General features: G+C 40.2%; 3 protein-coding genes across 13 annotated transcripts in view; 2 read left to right on the forward strand and 1 right to left on the reverse strand.

Annotated features, from left to right (window-relative positions):
- The window catches only part of cacnb2a (calcium channel, voltage-dependent, beta 2a), a 52,267-nt gene extending 42,070 nt beyond the window's left edge, over window positions 1-10,197 (forward strand). For 6 of the 7 annotated variants that reach the window (XM_017406655.3, XM_037973037.1, XM_017406656.3 and 3 more), the window contains 7 exons: window positions 242-322; window positions 416-474; window positions 2,000-2,109; window positions 3,252-3,403; window positions 5,472-5,567; window positions 6,080-6,262; window positions 7,794-10,197. In XM_017406655.3, the coding sequence (XP_017262144.1) occupies window positions 242-322; window positions 416-474; window positions 2,000-2,109; window positions 3,252-3,403; window positions 5,472-5,567; window positions 6,080-6,262; window positions 7,794-8,513 (1,401 nt within the window). In that variant the 3' untranslated portion in view covers window positions 8,514-10,197. Of the gene's footprint in view, window positions 1-241; window positions 323-415; window positions 475-1,999; window positions 2,110-3,251; window positions 3,404-5,471; window positions 5,568-6,079 lie in introns of all 7 variants that reach the window. The other variant, XM_037973038.1, reaches the window with a different exon arrangement.
- nsun6 (NOP2/Sun RNA methyltransferase 6) lies at window positions 9,696-16,905 on the reverse strand. 5 transcript variants are annotated; one of them, XM_017406668.3, is made up of 12 exons: window positions 16,769-16,905; window positions 15,603-15,698; window positions 15,203-15,358; window positions 15,028-15,119; window positions 14,788-14,894; window positions 14,545-14,698; window positions 13,824-13,905; window positions 13,553-13,672; window positions 13,110-13,254; window positions 12,882-13,027; window positions 11,618-11,743; window positions 9,696-11,530 (listed from the first exon to the last, which is right to left on the reverse strand). In XM_017406668.3, the coding sequence occupies exons 2-12, from the start codon at window positions 15,675-15,677 to the stop codon at window positions 11,351-11,353; spliced, it is 1,383 nt and encodes a 460-aa protein (XP_017262157.1). In that variant the 5' UTR covers window positions 15,678-15,698; window positions 16,769-16,905; the 3' UTR covers window positions 9,696-11,350. The 5 variants fall into 5 exon arrangements, with proteins under 5 accessions (XP_017262157.1, XP_024859598.1, XP_037828968.1 ...); XM_025003830.2 differs by having other exon boundaries at window positions 16,731-16,848; XM_037973040.1 differs by lacking the exon at window positions 16,769-16,905 and adding an exon at window positions 16,147-16,193 and having other exon boundaries at window positions 15,028-15,113.
- A 97-nt stretch (window positions 16,906-17,002) lies between these two features.
- arl8 (ADP-ribosylation factor-like 8) lies at window positions 17,003-22,211 on the forward strand. The gene is made up of 6 exons (XM_017406670.3): window positions 17,003-17,135; window positions 18,259-18,319; window positions 18,402-18,549; window positions 19,857-19,940; window positions 20,076-20,227; window positions 20,800-22,211. The coding sequence occupies exons 1-6, from the start codon at window positions 17,090-17,092 to the stop codon at window positions 20,846-20,848; spliced, it is 540 nt and encodes a 179-aa protein (XP_017262159.1). The 5' UTR covers window positions 17,003-17,089; the 3' UTR covers window positions 20,849-22,211.
- Window positions 22,212-22,275: the final 64 nt, after the last annotated feature.

The raw sequence follows: 22,275 nt of genomic DNA on the forward strand, positions 1-22,275 counted from the left end.
TGATTATAGTAGCTTTTTAAAATTTGTAAAGTAAACTGAAAATTCTAATACCAATAAAATCCTGCTTGGGTTCTGTCTGCCTCACTGAGACATCCTGTTTCATGGTCCTGAACTGTGCCAGCATTTTTATTTTGAATAGTCCACTTTGGTGTTTTAACAAGCTTTTAAAATAGTTTGTGATGGTGTTTATCCTGTCTCCATGAATGTGTAATTGAGTTACTTCTTTTTCTACCTTTAAAAGACAGAACACATTCCTCCGTACGACGTTGTGCCTTCTATGCGGCCTGTGGTTCTGGTTGGACCGTCGCTGAAGGGCTACGAGGTGCTTCAGCATTTCAAACACAACCTTTATTTTCTTTGCTGTAAGATAATTCTAGTCCTTAATCACATTCCCTTTTAAATATCCTGTCAACAGGTGACAGACATGATGCAAAAAGCACTGTTTGACTTTTTGAAACACCGATTTGAGGGAAGGTAAGTTCCCCGTAATCCTAAAACACAAGTTCTTATCCCACTTCCTTCCCCATTCTTCCTCTCTCCACGTCTATAGGCTGGTATTTATCTGTCCCCTGAGGTTAGCTGAGGGAGTGTGTAACAAGTTTGTTTGGCCTAGAGATGTGTGCTGCTGCTTTAAATAGGCCCTCTACATGTCCTTAATAGGCTATAGTGAGTCCTGCAGCAGAGCGGGATTCTTCTTATTCAATGTTGAGACCATGAAGTTACACAACATCAAGATCCACTCAGGATATCATCAGGGAGCACTCTCTTTATTTGATTTGAATCTGTGAAAATGTTATCTGTCATTTGACTTTGATTTGAAGTTAGTTTGTCTCACTTTTTCCAAACTCCTCACCTGAGAGTCATGATACTTCTCAAATACAACATTTGTTCTCACTTTAGTTCATGTTTCTTGTGCTTTTCATACAAACATATAGGACCAAATATCTTCATATAAGGTAACAGAGGAGCAAACTTTCAAACTCTTTCAAAAGGAAATGATTTGTTAATGTCAGTGATGTGAAACTTTCATCGCCGCGTGCTGTCCAACTTGATTTGGATAAAACAGTTGGGATGCTTTGACCAGGAGTCCACCGAGGGACTGAGCTGCAAACAGTTGTGCCAAAAAAAAAAAAAAAAAGTTTGACAGCGTTTCAAATCCATTTGAAACTATTCAGCATTCAGAAGCTTGTCCAACTTGGCGAAGACTTAATGAGCTTCTCTAACGGTGTGCCGACGGCAAGAAACATTAAAAAAAAAGATTAAATTTTTCAAGAAGAGTCAGGTTTTTTTTAACCATATATATAAAAGATGCATAAAACATTTAACATTATTGTACCTACAATAAAACTTCAAAGCTTTTTAAAGGCTTCTTTCCCCAAATCAAATAGCTTTTTTCCTCCTCATCTCTTGCTTTCTTTATCTATTCTTTTGTGTGTGTTGAAGGAGATTGCTTGCCTTATAAGTCTGGATGACATTTTGCTTTTTCTACTCAGAACATATCAGTCCCAGTATTGTGATGCACATTTTCCCAGTCGATCACTGTGTTGTAACAAAAAAAAAAGCAGTGTGAGTGTACCTGGTGAGTGTGCTTTTGGACAACCAGCTTGTGCTTCTGTCCAGAAATCATGGCCCAGTTATCCAAGAAAATCAAGGAATTTTGAGCCCAATTTCAAATCGGAACTACTTCCACTTTTTCAAAGCACAGGCTGGTATTTCCACAGATCAACAACATGATCTGTGCCTAAATAACACTACAGGAAAGAGGAAAAAAATGTGCATTTGATTTGAATCTTATTTCTATACCTTTGTTTGGTTGGTGCTGGGTAAGCGAAGCTCAGCAGGATATAAAATGATGCCATCATTTCTCTTAATGTATTGTCACTTGAAATAATGTTACAAAAACAAGTCAACAAGAAAAAGTGTTGTTTAAGTTTTTCTTTTTTTTCAAGTGAATATGATTTGGTCAGTCAAATATGTATATTTTTTTTCCTTTTCTTAGAATATCCATCACTCGTGTCACGGCGGACATCTCACTCGCCAAACGCTCGGTCCTGAACAACCCCAGCAAGCACGCCATCATCGAGCGCTCCAACACTCGCTCAAACTTCGGTACGTTTTTTCCTGAGAACATCTGTTATTTAAAAAAAAAAAAAAAAATTATTAATAGTGTTTTCAAGGAGACCCGTTTTGCCCAGAGAAGGAAGGAAACAATTAGGGGAACTCTTGACAACTCTAACGATAACTCCTGAAGGCTCTGAGCAGCCTTGGCCGGTCTCCTTTGTTCAGAATGAAAGATTAAGCATGGGCGCGTGATAACAAGCTCAAGAACTGCCCTGATTTGACTGAGGTTGATTGGAGCTTAGATCTGATTAGAATGAAAGAGATTCTGAGTCAAACGGAGGTGACAAAGCTAATCTCTGCTGCTTATCACCAAACACATCAGTCAGCAGCCACGGCAGAAGGAGAAGTGGAAGCAAAACATGTATTATGTCTAACTTTTTATTGACCTTATTATTAAGGAGACTCACCACTTTATGTGACGAGGATTTGGCCTTTTTTGTTTATTTTTACTTCTGTTGCCTGTTTAATTATGTATTTGGAGCAAAAACCACCATGTGAGTCCCACATTTAACTAAAAATTCATCATACAACAAGTCTTTTTATCTCAGCTGAACCAAAAACAAATCCTCACTTTTTTTGCGAAGAAAAATGTCCAGTTCCTAAAAATATGCGAGGTTGGCTTGAAGCTCAGTTACTTTAAGATAAAATAAATGATTCAGGGAAAATCTCTAGTGATTTTTAACTGCTCTGGTTTATTTTGTCAGGAAATGACTCTTGGAGCAAGCTGTTTGGTTGGAACGATTTCAAGTCATTACTTTATTTCAGACATTGTCGTGACTGGAAGTCTTAAAGCCTCGCCGCGATTCTTCTCTGCGATATTTGCAGGAGTGCTTCTGCAGTCAAATCATCTCGTGTCAGTGGGTTGTGTGTTGTAACAGTTTTGTGTTTGTTGGAGGTGACATAATTAGACTCGCAGCTCCTCTTAGAGCTTTTAGTTTCCACTGGAAGTCCCAACTCTAAAGTCTTGATGTATTTATGTTAATCTTTCTGGCACAAAGCTCAACAAATACAATAATAAAACAGAAGAAGAAGAATCGGTGTGATAGTTACCGAAATAAACTTTTACGTTTGTTTGCGCAGTACGTAATCAAATGCTGCTTCATTAGAAAATACAAATCTCTCCCCTTCAGCTGAAGTCCAGAGTGAGATCGAGCGAATTTTCGAGCTGGCCCGGACGTTACAGCTGGTGGTTCTGGATGCCGACACCATCAACCACCCGTCTCAGCTGGGAAAGACTTCCCTCGCCCCCATCATCGTCTACGTCAAGATCACCTCTCCCAAGGTGAGAGAAAGTGTAACAGAGAGCAAAACAATGCTAATGTGTGTGCCGTGAATAAGGACAAGGTGAAAAGTGAAGGCTTTGTTCCGTGTGAGTCACATCACGTGGTTTATGAGTCTCTCTCGCTGTTAAGAAACTGTCACATCTTGTCTTGTTTTCCTGTAACTTAGCCGCTCCCTGGTAATAATCTTAAATTCAGCATGTAAGACGTGACTTCTGATTTGTGAGAAAGTAATGTAAGAGAGGACTGATTCATCTTTCTGACCTTCAGCGAGTGTAAAAAGGCTCGTGATTCAGAGATCAATAGAAGCAGGCGTTTGGGTAACACACAAAATGAAAGAAGAGAAAAAATGCAGGCTTTAAATCCGAGTAGCAGCACAGTGAATCACTCTCACAGCAGGATCTAATAAATTACTTTTTATCATGTGTCCTCTCAACTGCACCCTGCTGCCACTTCATATAAACCTAAAGGGATAATCACAGTATTTTGGCAGATTTTATTGTAACTGTTCAAGTAGTGGAGGAAGAAGTAACTAGAGCGCTAAATTAAGTAAAACTGTGGAAAAGTTTCATCTGTTAAACTACTAGAAGTACCAAAAGTGCTCTTTTTTTCTCTGCCAATCAACTCTTCATTTAACTTGACTAAAATTGTGTTTCTCCACTTTTATAATTAGATACGTTTTGACATTTTTCTCATCATGAATCCGACAAGAAAGTAACACAAGATAAATTGTCAAGGGGAAAAAAGCGTGCACAGATATCTGCAGCAGGTTTTGTGTTCAGTTTTGTTTTCGGTGTCGATGGAGGGACAAAATGAATACAACTCTGGGAGTGAATGAGGATTCAGGGGCTCAACGTCTGACTGTAATACTCAATAACATCTCTAGTATTGATTGTGGTGTCAAATAACTCTCATTAGACATTTATGGACTAGAAATTTATGTCTTTTGCTAATGTCCTTCTAATAGGTAATTATAAATATGCTAGTTTGTATAATTTTAGAGAATATTTGTCCTAATAGTAGGTTCAGTTTGTAGTTTGACTTGTTTTTTGAGTGTTTTGTTTATTTCTCTTCTGCTGAGGGAAGGTGATCTTACAGTGGTATCATGGTTTGTTTTTGAAGTTATTAATTCTTAAAACAAGGATCTATTGCTTGTTCTCAAACAGAATGAAGTCTTCTCAAACTTATGTAGATGCTTTCCTAAACTGGAGGAACAGATTTTTACGACCTCAGTTTTTATTTCAACCCCTGGCATCTGGCGGGCTCTTTAAAAAATAAAAAAATGAGAGATCAGAGACAGTGGGGTTTGTCTCACAGAAGCTTTGAAGGTGAGTTTCGATATTTTGCATAAAATTTGACAGCGTGAAAATACTGGCTCCATCAGTTTCTCCCGTTTACGCCGTCCAAGAGAAAGGAGGCTGTTTAACATGCATACGTCTCTCCAGATTTCCCTTTTTATTTACTGTCCGCCCAGCTTCCTGCCTAAATGTTGTTTTTGGCTGAACACAGTGCACTCATTGGTAGTCGACAGCTTTAACTTGATTAAAGTTCACTATTGAGTCACAAATGACTAAAGAGTTTTGATAATTTAAAAGAATTTTGATTTAATCAAAACATCAAGGCAAAAAAAGAAAGGTTAACCACACAACAAAGATGACAAGAAAGTGCCACATTTTTAATGAAACATTTTGTGGCATTGTTTTATTAATTGCATTGTTTAAGAACATAAATAGATCTGTTTATTTAGTTGGAACTGATCAAAAATCACAATGATACAAACAACAAAACAGTGTGTTTGTGAATGACCATGAGCCAAAAAATGTGATGGAAATTCATTTGACTTTTGGTAGATTTTTTTTTTTTTAATAAAATTATTGTGCTTAAAACTGTTTTAAATTGAAGTACTCCACCTCAGAATTCTTTCATAGCTAACATTTAGCCACCTATATATATTTTTTTCTTGTTGTTCCTGGGTTAACATGAACAGACTCTGACATTGTCCACACTGAGGTTTTTAATTTAATTTGGTCAGAAACGATCATGTTGTCCCTTGTCCTCGTTTGCCTTTAGGTGCTCCAGCGGCTCATCAAGTCTAGAGGCAAATCTCAGGCCAAACACCTCAACGTCCAGATGGTGGCTGCAGACAAGTTGGCTCAGTGTCCCTCTGTGAGTCCACAGTGAGCCAAATTACTGCTGATTGGACCTGTTTTTTATATCATCTTCAGTTCTGTTCGTTTTGGCAGATTTTCTCACATATCTGAAGTTTGCTGAAAGCTTCATACTTCTTGCCAGTTCTATTTCCAATCCTCAGTAATCTGCTTAGTTATTATTTTAGAAAATTAAGCAGGCACCCCCGGCTTGTGAAAGTGCAGGCTTAATTTAATTCAAATAGCAGTCGATATCTTCAGGGAATTGCTGTTTGCAGATTTCCTGAGAATCAATCATTAAGTTGTAGTATTTAATTCAGTGGGATGTTTGTTTAACATTGTTCTGACATTTTGTCTTTATGAAGATCAGTATGAGTTTTATTTTGTTGTTGTGTGTCTGGAGATTTCCCAAATAAGACTGAGGAAAAACTCCCATACTGTGAAATTCCCTAACATTGCTGTCTGGTTTTTCTTGACCTTGCCATGTGTCTGTTTCATTTCCTTAAACTGGGACTGTCTCGCTTTTCCCAGGAGATGTTTGACATCATCCTGGACGAGAACCAGCTGGAGGATGCGTGCGAGCACATGGCTGATTACCTGGAGGCCTACTGGAGGAGCACACACCCCCCAAGCTGCAGCGCCTCTGACCCAGAGCTAACCAATGTAACCACAGCTTCCCTGCCCTCCGCCCCAATGCCAGCCTCCGGTGTGCAGGTACAGATGCTGAGGATGAGAAAACTGCATATTATGGCTCAGTTTAGCGAACTTTAAAAAGCTACAATGTAAAGAACAAATAAAAAAATTAAATGTACACTCAGAGTAGAAATAGCCATCAAAGTGAGGAATTTATTGTACAGTTTACACATACATATGTTTCTCTGCCAAGATGTTTATTTTTTTCTTAAACAAAATATTTATTTGCAGGATATACTTCATCTCTGTACACATAGGAGGAAAAACACAAATAACTCAAATAAGCATAAATTTCAAGACAAATTGATAACATTTTACTGAAAAATCTAGTTTATAGAGGAGGTAGATTAGAGAAATCATTAAATCTAACGTGAGGTCAGTGAGGGGAAAAAGAATAGGGTATAAGAAAACGTAATGTCTGCTTTGTCCATTTTTAAAATGGGTAAACAGCTTTTAGTTTTTTGCTAATAAAATTCAAATAATAGCCAACGCATTTTTTTTTTCTTAAAGACGATACATTTACAGTACTGTGCAAAAGTTTTGATGTACCTTTAACATTTTCACAGACTTTCTTGTAATGTTTTAAAGTGGTCTCCAGGCTTTCTGAAGGTCTTGCTGTTCACTTGTTTTCAGTCCAATCCTTGTACCTAACTGTGACAATAAATTGTGCAGTGTTGTCAAGGTCAAGTGCAGTGTGTGCTTTCAAAGATGAGTGGAGTGAAATAAAAACATGAGTGTCAGAAATAAAAAAAATATTAAAAAAAAGCTATTTCGAGCAGATAAACAGTAACTAAATATCATGTCTTTAAGAAACAAGGAAAAATTTAATAAAACCTGGCACAGGTCCTGAAAGATAAATCATCCTGCTAAATGGTTTAACCAACATTGAAAATGGTGAAGCGTTGAACTGAAAATGAGAATAAAATGAGACAATGTTTAAAGAAATGTTTTGGAAAAATCTTCTGAAAGCCTGAAAAATTGTTGTTTAAGACATTTTAAAAATGTTCAAGTAATTATGGCACTTAAGAAGCAAATAAAGACATGACGAATGACTTTTGCACAGTATTGTAAGTTCTGATCATAATCATCATAATGATCATAATCTTAACATCACACCGACCAGCTTGTTGGAAATGAATTGTTTTTGTATTTTTAACAGGAGATTTTATAACAACCAGTTCAGTTTTTGCTAATCAGAATAGTTTGTGAATTATTTACCTGTACTCTTTCTCCACCCATCGCCATCATAACGGGAAATGTAAGGCTGAGAATGAGGACAAAGCTGATTTTGATGAGGAGCAGGAGTAAACTTGTATTTGCTTGTATGGTAAGTGTGGGGGTGCTGTGTGATAAAGGTGGACGTTCTTTCTAGACTGGATTTGACAAACAAATATGTGTGCTCTAGTGTGAGAACTCATGCTGTCAGGTTGTGTGTGAGTGTAAGTAAATCTGTGCCAGAGGGTGAGGTGAGTATTTTTGTGTGAATTTGCGGTGAGGATTCGTGCTGTCACGGTTTGTGTCATCCTCCTGACTACTCTGTCACTGATTTCAGGGTAACGGCACGGAGCAGAAAGGAGATAGAGCATTAGTGGAGAGAAAGGGCTCCAAAGAAGATAACCAGCACCATCATCATCACCACCACCATCACCACCGCCAGAAGAGCCTGGACCAGTCTGCAGCAGAAGCTGAGGGGGATGGCAATGAGGAGGAGAGGCCCCTAAGGACAGAATCCTCTAAGAGAGTCCAGCACACACACCACAGGTCATCTTCCACCAGGACTGAGCACCATAACCACCATCACCACCACCACCACAGCAGCAGGACCAGGGGCCTCTCTCGGCAGGAGACTTTGGACTCTGAGACCCCCGAGAGCCGAGAGAGCAAGGACTCCACTCAGAACGAGCCACGTGCCCCACTCCGCCACCAGGACGAGGAAGAGGAGGACGACGAGGACCTAGGGGAGGGGCACCCCCAGCAGCAACAGCGGTACGAGCCACTGCCCCACCGGGACCACAACCACCATCACCACCACCACCATCACCGCAGCGGAGGGGGGGACGATGTCGGCCACGTCACAGGACACCACCGCTGCAAGGAGCGCGAGCAGGACCACAACGAACGGAACAAGCAGCGCTCCCACCACCGCCCGCCACGAGACCACCACCACCACCACCATGAACGGGACAGAGAGAGGGACAGAGAGGGGGAGGTCGCTCCCAAAAAAAGGGGTGAGGCAGGTGAGTGGGCCAGAGACTCGTACATCCATCAGTGAAAGTCCTGCTGAAGCCCCCGTGGACTCCTCTCACAGAGCATTCTGTTCTCCCATCATGCTGCTAGACCCTAAAGCATCCTGTTTATGGCCACCTCTTTGTAAATTCTCCGTCTTTTACAAGATTTTGATTAAATAGATAAAAAATATAAATATATAAATACATATGTGTGTATCTATGCATAGACATTACGTGTGGATATGCATGAATATTCTAAAATATGCATATTTTCAACCTTTGTTTGATAAAGCATGACACAAAGCAGAATTTTTTCTGTACTGAGCTGTGCTTTCTGTGATTAGCATTATAATTTTTATTATTTTTAATAAGTTTTATTGCTTGCCATCACTTGAATGATTTGTGACTTCAGACTACGGCACGGGTTTAGTGGCCATCATAGTTTGATGCTGTAATTGCAGATTTGTTTGGCAGTTTGGGAAATTTGCTTTCTTAGCTTTAAACCCAGTTTTTAAATTTATAAAGTTCACTCTAATGCAATCAAGGTTGATGCTGTTTTTGGCGAGCTGTACATTCAACTTCCTGACCATTTCTATGTATTTTTACATTAATACAGTGTTTTTATTGTTCTGTCTGACAGCCTACCCAAACGTTTTGAAGGAGCTTTAAAATCAGTTATGTAGCTGAGTCAAAATCTCAGCGAAACCTTCATGATTCAGGGCACAACTTGGTTCGACTGCATTATTTTTTAAAAAGTTTTGCCGACAAAACGAGGTGCAGTAAGTGGATCAAAATCAGCTGTGACAGCCAGAAGCAAGACAGCTTATCATAGCATTCAGAAGAATGACAGAGTAAAAGCAAAACTCCAAATGCTAATGAATGCTACTCTAATTTGTGTTTTTATTGGAGGGTTTAGTCAGCCTGATACTGTCGAACCTGTTTCATTTCTGGGACACGTTTGAGACCAGTCCTATTCACTCAGCAGGAAAGTATTTTTCCCAAAGTGTCAAACTACACCTTTAATTTTATGTTCTTTCTTAAATTCTGTATCCACAGTTTTAAACATTTGGTTTCAACATATTTCTGCCTCCTTTTGGTCTTGCCTTACAAGACAAACAAGCTCAACAATGTCTTCTCCAACATGCAGTACTGTTCTTTGTATGGGTCCAGAAACATTTTTCTAACATTGGTACACTCTTTTTGTCCCGCACTTTTTTGTTGTTTCACACTCGTTTCAAGTGGAAACTGTTTGATATGACGTTCAGCTCTCAGAAAACCTCATTCTGGTTCATCTTTTATCAAGTCTGACCCGTTTTCTGATGAATGTTGTTTGATTCCCACCTGAACTCCCACTTCTTACAGTACAAAGAATGTCAACTACATTAAATTTTGGTTGGTTCATTTAAAAATGAAATATTCATTTGTAAAAAAAACAAAAACCTCAAACTATTTAAAATGTGTACCAGATTTTTTTTTTAATCCTCCATCTGTTCTCTGTCCTGACACATGAGATTATTTAAAACAAATCAGCAGTTTAGGATTTAAGAGCTTCCACCTGCTCTGCTGAAAAGTTGAGTGATTTCATGTACTGATACTAAAAATCTGACTTTATTTTTTTTTTTTTACCTTGACTCATTGCACTCAGCTCCCCTTTTTACGCACCGGCCCCCATGTTCTTTGTCTTTACCTGACAAGTGTAATTATAAATAAAATTATTTCTATGCTGCATTTGTAGCTCTACAGATTTTATAACCGTGCACACGTGTGTACATGACGCCCAAATATAAGGAATAAAGTTGGCGGCAAAGAACCAGCGCGCCAGGAGGAGATTTTGATGTGTGCTTTGTCAGAAGCCTCAGACACAGGAGGTTTGCGAAGTCTATAAATAGTCATGAGAAACTCTGCTGAAAAATTGAGGTAGACTCACCGACCTGCCTGCTGAGTCGCCATGACAACCTCGACATCAATGACAATACTGAAGGGGATGCATCTAAAATAGAAAGTTGCTTCTTCACACACAGCTGCTGCCAAAACAAAGAGGTCCTCCCAGAGATGCAGCCGAACTGATGTTTTTATTGTCAAAACAGGCCAGCTTTCTTTTTTTTTTCCTTTAGATTTATAAAATACCGTCTAACCAGTTTTTTTTTGTAATAGTTAAAAAACGATAAAAAGAGCCAAAAATAAAATGGATTTCGTATAGAATGAGTTTTATTTGATGACAAAAACAGTGCTGTAAAAACCTAATTTACAGCAGAATGTCTTGGCCTGATAGCGTGAGTATTTTAGAAAGCTGTAATTAAATAATCTTCTGTTTATAAAGAAATAAATCAAATGAGATCATCTTTAGTCAGCCGGGTGTTTGCAGACAGCCATGACAAAAAGCTCATTTTTAAATGAAAAGAATGTGGCTTCCCTCTGGTGATTGCTGTGACTTTAACACCAGAATCAGACGTGCTAATTAGACATCCCGGTTGTTTTCAGCACTGCTAAACACCCTAAATTGTTAATACCTCTTATGACCTCTTTCTGCACACTACTTCCTGATCTCTCCGCTCCCAGATCCTGCGAATCCACCATCACCATGGCAGCTGTGTCGTCACTGTTGTTATGGCGACCCAAGCACTGCTGCATTCACCAGCACTCATTCAGTGCACCCCCACCCCATCCATCCCTCTCCTGCCCCGCGGTCTTTATAAAGCTTATCCCTATATGGCCTGCAGTTTCAGAGAGCAGCTGTTAAGAGGCAGAAGGAGTGAGATTTTTTTTTTTTGTGTGTGTCAGCGCCGGCCCGTCAAAGCACACACAGTGTCGTAATGTAAACACCACATTTCCCGTCTCGTAGTCTCAAGCGAGGACAGCGTCGAGGAAACACGCCCTCCGGTCAGATTTTCAGGAACTTGGCAATGAAAAAGCCGATCGTGTCCCTGTCTGCTCTGCAGGCGAGGGGGGCTGTCGTGTCTGTCTGCTCCCAGCTCAGCTCAGGTCTGAACCTCTGGAGGAGGCGCAGCTGCTCCGCTGACAGGCCGGCTCCCAGCATGCCCTCTGCACCGATGTGAGGCTCCTGAGAAAGACAGAAACATTAACCTGTGACATCTCTTTATAATTCAGAACACAGTTTGTTAATATTCCTCTCTTTTTTTCTTTTTACCTGTGGCTGCAGTGTGAGGTAAGGGAAGGTCTTGAGGGCCCAGGCTACCTGCTCCTCGTTCTCTGCTAGCGTCACCGTGCAGGTGCTGTAGACCAAAACCCCACCTTTCTTTACCAGCTGAACCGCCTGCAGGAACATAAAAAAAACGTATTTTTAAAAACAAAAAGCAGCTATAATTAAAGCTTTATAGTGATGTAACAGAAAAGCGGCTGCCTGGGATGATAAAGTCTCCTGTAGGCTTTAGGATAATCCTGATTTTCAAGCCTGCAACTTTATTGTTCTTATTCTCTTTCATTATGCAATATTTTTCAACAGAAGCAAACAAATGTGCAAGTTCTCACTCTCCGAGTCTTTTCTAATGTAAAACGAGATAATGCTGAAGTACTGTATTCGGGAAAGAAAATGACTCATTTGTGCCTCTTGTGGATACTGAAGCAAAAACCTCTTTACAAAGTTAGTTTGTTTTCAGCCCTCCAGGCGGCAGTATTACCCCCATTTAGTTCAGTGTAACAAAAAATGTAAAGAAAATGCTGCAATCATAAAATGGAACTGGACATCTGATTTAAATAAAGTCTCTATTGCTCAGTAAGATCAAATTATTATAATTAATACTAATGAAACATTCATAGAATAAATGTGCATCAATACAGTCAGTTTTTATCTGCAGTTAAAGGTGCATGTCAATAATTTTACAAAAATCTTAATTAAAAAAAAAAACTATTAGCATTGCAAAACCACTGCCAAAGATCTAACTTGACTTAATTCAGACACACAAATAAATGTACTAAAACTACCAATGAAAAACTCTGGAAAAACACAACTGGTACTTTGTTTTAGGGGCACTCAAATCAGAAAATATCTTGTTTATGGAGGAGTTCCGATTTGCCACAGATGCAGCAGCATCAGCTTAGAAAAGACTGAGTCAATGTCCACATCTGTACTTCCACCTATAATCCCCACCCAACTTTGACTTCAAATCTTACTGTATTCGTTGTATCTTATAAATGAGGCCAAAACTACAGTATTTGCTTTTTTTCCTATAAACGACAAAGTCACCAGCAGGTATATTGTTCACCTAAGAAAGAAAATAATGACTAAGTTACTAGAATCTGATCTTTTTGTACAACAGCTCTCCCTTGCCTCAAGCTGCCTGTCCAATGCTGCCACCTACAGGCTGAAGCGACACACTGCCAGTTCGTCAAACCAACAGCAGTAAAACAAAAGATGAGAGGAAGTGTTTTATCAGTGTCAAATAAAAACCTACAGCATGAAACAACTTGCGCTGCAGTGGCGGGTAGGAGCAGGTCTCCTTGAGGCTCCAGGTGCAGGACATGCTGGGTCTCTGTCCGAGACTGCTGCAGGGGGCGTCCAGCAGGACCCGGTCAAAGCTCTCTGGAGGGAAAGGGGGTCCTGGAGTATTTACAGAAACACAGCTGATAGTCAGTCACTTCCTGCAGCCACTGAAAAAAGGCCTAAAGATACTGTTTGGTACCTTCGGTTTCCTGTGATGGGTCGTCACTCACAGCCCGAACGCTGTTGAAACAATAAGCTTTGATGCTTTGCAAATGCAGCAGTTGTGCATTTTGACGAATCTGGTCGACCTTGTTTCGGATTCGGTCCAAGGCCACAACTTCTCCCTACGTGGGACAGGGCAACATTAATCAGGTAAGAAAATGTACAGGTGGAGTAGAAAAAAAGACTAATCAGATACTTGAGTAAAAGTACTAATATTCATATTTATACAGCTGTCCTTATTTAAATAAACTAAACCCTGCATTTAGGAGAACATTAGATATTAAACATAAAATGCATGGATCTTGTGTTTGTATGAGGTCAACAAGCAACCAAATTGGTCCTATAAAAGGTGAAAACACAAGCATCTTTTTCAGACTCATTTTTGACATGGGTCCTTCTGAAATTAAGCAAAACTGGTACCTGATCGCCCATGAGAGCAGCTATGTGGCATGTCTTCCCTCCCGGTGCAGCGCACATATCCAGGATCCGTTCTCCCGGTTGAGGCCCGAGCACGTGTCCCACAACCACAGAGGGGAGGTTCTGCAAAACATGGATTCGTAACAGCTTAGACTAATTCCAGGTAATACCCAAAATCATCATTTTAAAATGGAGTCAGGAAGCTGTGTTTAAGTCGAGTCAAATTTCATCCACGTTTACCACATAAACAATTAATAGATTCTGACAGGTATACCTGTAAGAAGACCAGGCTCGGCAGGATGCCATCGAAGGAGGGACTCCGGTAAAGTGGTTCCACCATCCGAACACCAACACCTCTGAAGTGACACACAAAACAGCTTACTCCTGATATAATTTGTTGTCCAGACACGGACAGTGTGGAGGACAGTGTGCTGAGCACCCCTCTGCTGCTAGATTTAGGATCCTGGGACCAGCTAAGAAAAATCATAATGAATCCATCATTATTTATCTTTTTCTTATATTTCTAATACAAAGAAATGAAAGATTAAAATTGAAATTATTACACTGAGGGTTTAATTTGTCTTGAAGTGATGACATTAAAAAGGCCACATTAATTTATTACCTCACTTTTAATTGTCTCACAATAACTGTCTAAGCTTTAAATAGTAAAAATGAAATTGCAGAAGAAGAAAAAAAGCATTTTCCTTATACTATATATATTTTGAAGAAATATCTCTTGTAACTAATGATGTAAAATTCTCTGTATAAGCTATCATCTCTCTAAACTCTCCTCCTGAGATGTTCATTCTGCTCTGATAGAACCAGAACAGAGTGTGAGATTCCAAAATAAGTCAAGAAATTATGTTTTAGTGCGCAAAAGGAAAAGTCTGGACTAGAATCGAGGCGTTTCATGTATGTAACAGTGAGAAATCCTAAAACACACAAAGCTTCAACCCACTCTGAAGGCTTTCAGTAAAACCTTAACTTGAGTCTACCTGGGAGGTTCATCTGCGCAGAAGATGCTCGAACGATCAATTTCGGCAACTCCATTTCCCACAAACACCTTGTTTCCCTGGAAACTAAAGGCTCCTCGAGTGCATCTTCCCTCCAGATCGAAAGAGACGGACACAACGTCTCCAACCTTCATGACTGAGGACACGAACAGAAGAGCGTTAACAGAATATAAACTAAATCTTTAAACTGATACAAGAGGATATGAACAAATGCACATGTCTCACACTTGGGGCAGGCGATGATCCCTGGAGGGAAGACGTGAGCCCCTCTCAGCACAGCACTGCCACACTGAGCGCCCACCACCACCTCTGAGCTGAGCTGCGTCACAGGTCTGAGGTTGCAGAGGAACACATATAGTTACAGTTTGGTTAAACCTGTCCTTGTGGTTGGGGACGAACTGTGTTTCTGCACATGTAAGTCTGCAGTCATTTCAGCAGAAACAAGTTCCAGCATTCCTCTCATACCTCGGGCCATCAACAGGAAGTAGCAGAACATCGTCAACACGTGGATGTGTAACAATCTGAATCTCCTCTGCTGGCGAGCTGCACGCCTGCTCCTTTGAAAGCAACAATGACGACTCTGGTGAACACTTTTCCACAGCAGTGACGCATCGACAGAAAGGCCGTCTGCTCTGCTCACCTTCTTCAGCTCCCCTCGCAGCTTCTCCCTGATCTCCTCCAGAGGAGCCAGATGTGTGCTGGCTCGCACACATGTGTGCGAAGGCGGGTGGGACAAACACAGGAGCAGCTTCTGGAAGCGTTGCTCCGCCTCCTGGTGACCCACAGCAGCCAACACCTGAAGCATTCAAGAGACAGGTGATGAAAAACATGTACTTTCAAAATTTGATTACATAAAACTGTGACAAAATAGGCGGCAAATAACAAAAAATACTCTATATCCATGTATTTCTGGTTTTATTAGTAGTTTGTTTGTTTGGTTTTTTTTTTTTGCTTGAAGTTGTCTTAGTTTTAGTATATTTTAGTTTCCACTCTTGCTGTTCAATTTTCTAGACCAGCATGTCCATTCAAGAAACCCCTACCTCTTTGTTTAGGAACACACTTCGAAGATATTCAGTCACTTCAGGCTTCAGGGAAATTCTTGGAAAGATTGACATTTTCCCCGCGTCTAGCGAAACCTGAGTATGTTCAAAGACATGTTGGCAGTCAATAAAAAAGCAGGATCAGCAGAATGTTGGACAGATAAAAACAATCTTTGAATAAGACCTAACCAGATCTTACTGAAGTATGTTTATTTTTTCTTTGCAACATATTTCCACACAATTGCAAACAGGTCTTCACGTGCATCATGTTAATGGGATAAATTTATTTATGCAGTTATTAATAACCTGTTAGTTTTATTCAGTGCATGCATCTTATTCAGTTTTGTTTACTTTAAAAACCACCAACTTCTTGAACAAATAACATTTAAATTAAACCTTACAACAAACGTTTCCGTAAAAACTGCTCTGACCGGTTCAACAAGTCTTCTTACAAACATTTCTATATCTTAAAGTGTGACACTGACCGCATTTTTAAGAACGTATTTTTAATAAAAGAGTATTTTTTCCGTCCTGAAGTACTTACAGCATTTTACAGCTTTGGTCGCTACTGCCGCTAATACTTCCGCTGACATCACTACCTAGGTCACATGACACATGAAGAACTGTAGAAGAAATGTATTTTTTTTGCTTTTTTCAAGGTTTTCCTGAACATTTTGGTAAATGTAGACTTTACGAAATACTTCACTAAAGTTGTTTTTTTTTACTTTGTCTTTTCGATTCATGTTCAAGATTTTTTTCCACGCAAAATGTGTTTATCCCTGTCAATAAACAAAAACTCATAGCAAATGCGGTGGTAGTATTTTACTGTGCACATACTGTAAACACACATCAAACAGATATATATATATATATATATATATAAAAATAGCAGTCAATCATCAACATGACAATTAAAAAAATTAAATAAAACATCAAAATAATTGTATTAAAAAGTGTGAATTTAGCCATAAATGCTCCTGAATTAAAATAAAAAGGATTTATCTCCTGTGTTTCTATAAATCTATCCATAAACAGGATTAGTTCGTTTTCCAAATAAACAGAAAAAAAATTGACGCACATTTCTGACGTCATCACGCAACGCGAGGACAAGCGAATAGTCGAAATTACTTTTTTCAGCGTAGCAGCTAACGGGCACGAGTCGTTACCAGCTGTGTGGACGCGTCGCTGCGCCGAACAGCCCGTTTGCCTCAGTCTGTTGTCACTTCAACTCCTGTCGGTAATTAGCCATCGCCTTGCCACTGTTGTCCTCGGCGTCAGGTTCGTTTCGTCCGGTGCCGGGCCGCATGGAGTCTTCGTTTAAATCCTCTGGAAGGCGCTTAGCGGGAGAGAAAACGTCCAGCTAATGTTAGCTCGCCGCAGCCAGCCGCGGACTGCTGCACGGACGGTGCGTGGGTGAAGGAGCGGAGAAGCTCGGAGCTGCTGGCCGCTCTACTGACGGGACGTACGCTCGTTTTTTCATCCGAACAATGGGCCTAATATTCGCCAAACTGTGGAGCTTCTTTTGTAACCAAGGTGGGTGCCGTGATAGGGAACGGTACATCTCACGAACCTCCCGCTAGCTGCTCAGGCGGGGATAATGTGAACTGTTAGCACAAAGTGAGCAGCAGAGCCACAACAACAGATGGGGGGTGAATTATCTCGCTGCACATCTCTTCCAAGTCTTTGTTCAACTTCTCAGGACAAAACAACAATCAAAACTCCCGATTTATTCATCGCACCTCGCCACTATTGGTAGTTATTCTGGTTAATCAGACGCATAACTTCGTGTAGACTTTGTCGAAGGTTGTTTACTCCTCATGGACTCACCTACATCTCCCTTTGTGTGTGTCTGTGTGTTGTGCTGTCATATTCTTTATAAATGTAGGTGCTCTTACATCTTTACCAGAACTGAAATTTGTCCCAGAGAGACAAAAACATATATATACCCTCAACCTGTATTACAATATACCCGGTGTCAAGTTTCACTCGGTTAAAGGGATTACATGATGGTCAGAGTAGAAACCAAACACTTTAATTAGATTAGCAGAAAAGTGCTGGTAGCTGTAGTTTTACATATGGCCCCACATAAATATGTGACTTTTTTTTATTTAAAGCACTTTAGCCAAACTTTAAAACACCTAAAGAGTTGTTTTTTTTCCTGGTCAAATAAAGGGTATATAAATTTCTTAATGTGTTTGTAGGAACCTGGTCATGTTCTTCTTAGTATCTTTTTCACTTCCACATTTTGTCTGGACATATCGCTTGTGATTGTCATTCTTAAAATAGTCTGTATAGTTAACCCAGACAGAGTCCTCTGACCGGACTTCCTTCCTCCCGGGCCTCTGAAGTCCAAGGAAGTCTGAACCTTTTTAGTGCTTTAACTCGCCCGTGTCGACTCTCACACATCGTTTAGTCTGCCACATTGTATGCTTCGCAGCTGCTTTAAAGTCCTCCCTGTTCCATGTGGTTTTCTGATGGTCGGGGAAGGAAATTTGGCTCGCATGGTATTTTTAAAACGTACCAGAGAGGCTGAAACAAAGGTTGTGTGTCGACTTGAAACAGTTTGTTTTTGTTGTAATCACTGCCACGTAGTGTTTTTACAGTAAACAGTACAGTAAGTGATCATAAAAGGCATAACAAGCTGTTTGTGTTGCAGAGCACAAGGTGATCATTGTGGGACTGGACAACGCAGGGAAAACCACTATCCTCTACCAGTTGTAAGTACAGTTTAAAAGCTTCTTAAACGTCATATATACCTGCTGTTGAACACAATCGCCGGATTACTTTTTTATCATTTAGTCTGATGAACGAGGTGGTCCACACGTCCCCCACCATCGGCAGCAATGTGGAAGAGATCGTGGTGAAGAACACCCACTTCCTGATGTGGGACATTGGGGGACAGGAGTCTCTCAGGTCCTCCTGGAACACCTACTACTCCAACACAGAGGTGAGACCTGCGCCGTGTTTGTTATTTCACACTTCTTCCCACCAGCCTCTTTTTGTTTCCTCCTCCTCCTCCCGAGCGTGGCAGCTGGCGCGTCTGCGCGCACGGCACGGCAGCTGGGGCCCGCCCAGGTCAGAGGGCAGACTTTTCACTAAAGGGTTCGGCTGAGACGCAAAGTTAGGGTCAGCTGCCTTTTGAAGAACAGCAGAGGCAGATGTGTTTGAGAACTTAAACATTGTTCAGCACAGAACCACAGAAACAAAACACCGACCCTGAGCACGACATGGGGTATTCAGATAAACCAGGATTCGTGAGAAATGCATATATTTATTTTATTTTAGTTGATACTCAGTCTGTTTTTAGCTGCACGATTTAAAAATAATGATGCTATGCAAGTTTTAATGTTCGTATAACCGTATATATATTTGTGTTTTTAGCCTGTTGATCAAATAATGGAATTTGATTAGAAGATGTCTTTTTTTTAATTCGTCTTCATTGATAGTCTAACAAATATGTCAGATCCAGCCTTTTAAGCATCGGGAGATGTTTTCTTTGATACAATGAAATTAATTTATTAATATCATGTTTAAAGCAGATCATAAGAGTCTAATTTTAGTTCTATAAGAGTAAAAATATATTGGTCTACCAAGAAAAGATCTGACAAATAAAGAAAACAAAAGGAAATTGCAATTTTTAGTCCTGCTAATTCCAACCCATTATTGTGTTGAGATCTTAAAGGACAGATGGGGATATTTTTGCTGTTCGATACTTACAGTTTTAATGGAGCTGTTGCAGCATTCAGAAGACTTTAATAAGCTGTGGCGTCAGTTTGTGGAAACTGTGACGGCGTGTTTTGTGTTGCTGGAGTTTACAGACGTCTTCTAAACACATCTCATGTGGGGAGTTTTCTTGCGAGAGTCGCCTGGTTACAACTTAGTAGTTTTATTAATTGTAATAGAAACCTCAAGGCTGGTATCCGTCAGCAGACTTGTACTGTTCTTTTCATTCCTGTGAAGTAGTCATGTAACACCCTGCTCATCATCAGTGTCACATTAATGTTGAATGAGGCCCGCTGACCCATTTGCTCCTCTTCCTCTTATGTCGCCTTGTCTTCAGACTGCATGTTCCTTCAGGTCTTTTGTCATACAGCCTCCTCTTTCTCATCCAGAAGCACCATTAGCATATTGGTCACCATTGTAGCCGTCGGCCCAGAGACTCCCACCTGCTGTGTTACGTTTTCCTGCCGAACATGGCTTTTGAAAACCGGTCGTTCATTGGGCTTTCTTTTGTTTTTGTCTTCTGCTCTGCAGTTCATCATTCTGGTGGTTGACAGCACAGACAGAGAGAGACTGGCCATCTCTAAAGAGGAGCTCTACAGGATGCTAGCTCATGAGGTAACTCGTTTTAACACTTTCACGAAGAAACAAACCTCACGCAGGCTTGAATATTTCAGATATTTCCACCCAGCACTTCATTAGGTGTGAAAGAGTTACTTTATTGCATTCTCTGTTCTACGGATTCTCCCTCAGGACCTGCGGAAAGCAGCTGTGTTGATATTTGCCAATAAGCAGGATATGAAGGACTGCATGTCTGCGGCAGAGATTTCCAAATACCTCACCCTGAGCTCCATCAAAGACCACCCCTGGCACATACAGTCCTGCTGTGCTCTTACAGGAGAGGGGTAAGGGAAATCTGCCAACTCTGCACAAATTGGAGACAGGGTCACGGGGCCTGGCAGTATTTAATGTATTTAAAGATTATTTAATTCTATTGAGATAACCATTGTCATACTGTCAACACTGAGTCAAAGTAAATATAGAGAGGTTTCAAACTGCTCACTGTGTGTTTTCCCAGGCACAAAATGTCGATGTACAGAGGACATGGGGTGGTAATAGAGCTGCTCATTGTGCCAACACGCATTATTATGTTTTCCTAAACATGAAAAGTTTTTTAATAAAATGTAGCATTCATTAAAACACACAAATGTCCTGGTGTAAGTGCTGGAATGCACCAGTTTGTATTTGCACATAAATCCACACAACTGTTTGTCTTACAGAAGAAAAAAAAAATCTACTGGATGTTATGTTCTTGAGAAAATTCCCTCAAATGTATTTGGCATGTTTAAATTCAATAAGGCTTAAAAGAGCTAGTGGTTTGGTTTGTTTAAGCCCTAAAGTTCCCTTTTAACAGGGTGTTATCGAGTGTAAAATGGGCTGCTGGTGGACTTCCTCTTTGTCTTTATTTTTTTTCCAGGTTGTGCCAAGGCCTGGAGTGGATGACCTCCAGAGCTGGACTCAGATAGCCCCTTCTTCTGCCATCGATGACGACCTGCATCACCACCGATGTGGCGCAGCATCGTGTCCTTACCGGCTTCTTGTTCTTTTTCCCTTTATGAAAACACCGCAACGGCACAGGACAAGCACATTGATGTCCAGCGTTGTTGGTGCTCGTCCTGATGACCAGCTTCAAACATATAGAGACTTGCTTATGGAACAAGCAGGGACTTTTACTAAAGAGAAAACGATTTTTTCTTACATTTTACACTACATACATATCATGTTGCATAACTCCTTTTCAGCCAGAATAAGTGGAAACCCAATAACGGTGCAGCTCAGATTTGTTTTTTTTTTTTTTTTTTTGCTCCTGTGAGTTAATTTTCGTTCAGGTCAACACGCAGTATTGTAAAGCAGCTCTGGTGGTAATATGACGACACAAACTTGTTACGGTGCACATCATTTCACTTTTTTTTTGTTTTCTGGTGTTTGTTACATATAGTTTCAGCTTCATAAGCTACATTTTTAGTGTTTTTTCTCACACTTAAAGAGTGACTGTTTCTGTGTTAAAATGTGGTACAGTACAAAAACCTGTTTTGCTTCAGCCTTTATTCTTGATCCAAATTAATGCCAGCTCAAAATGTTGGCACAAAACGACAGTCAGAACTCGGTTTTGACAGTATTTTAAACATGTCCTAAACGACGCATGGGTTTATTTAATTCTGTTTGCTCTATTGACGGTTTTTAGTGAACATTACTGGAAGTTCTCACGCTGAGCTGTTCTGTAGGGATACGTGATCACCGCTTTCTTGTCGTTTTGTTCCTTGTTACCTAATCTGGCACCACATGTCTCTTGAAACATTTTGTACTTTCTAATCAAAGGGATCAGGTGCCATTCATTTATAGGGAGGTGTTTCTCATTTATCACTTGCACTATAGTGAAATATAGGCTTGGAAATACTTGATCCCCAGCCTTAACAGAGCTGTTCTGGATGTTTGGAGGACTACGTGTGGAAACCTGACAGTCTGCCTGATTTTCTTTACTTACCAGTAAAAAGAATTCCTTGAACTTGCTATCAGATCTATGCACGTGCCACTTTGAAACCTTGTATAGCTTTTACAAGTTCTGAAGCGGCCAAACGGGAAGGAGGCGCATGAATTCCAGTGAGCCTGAATTAAAATTCTTCAAACCTGGAGTCCATAGAGTTGTGGCGCAATGCCTTTGTACACAAACAGAACCCGTGCAGCTGTTAAAAGTCTCTACCTACGAGGTTCACAGCTCTCATATTGAGCCCAAAAAAGGAAAGAAACAGATCATGTACTGTGGCAACATCTTATCCGGATCATGTACTGCATTTGTTTTCTCATTAAATGTTTTTGTTTTTTAACCTGTTTACTGTCACTTTTATGAGTTAATTACAGGTGGAATGCTCTATTGCTCGATTATTTTGTTTTT

The sequence above is a fragment of the Kryptolebias marmoratus genome, linkage group LG21, assembly GCF_001649575.2.
Source record: "Kryptolebias marmoratus isolate JLee-2015 linkage group LG21, ASM164957v2, whole genome shotgun sequence".
NCBI lineage: Eukaryota > Metazoa > Chordata > Actinopteri > Cyprinodontiformes > Rivulidae > Kryptolebias > Kryptolebias marmoratus.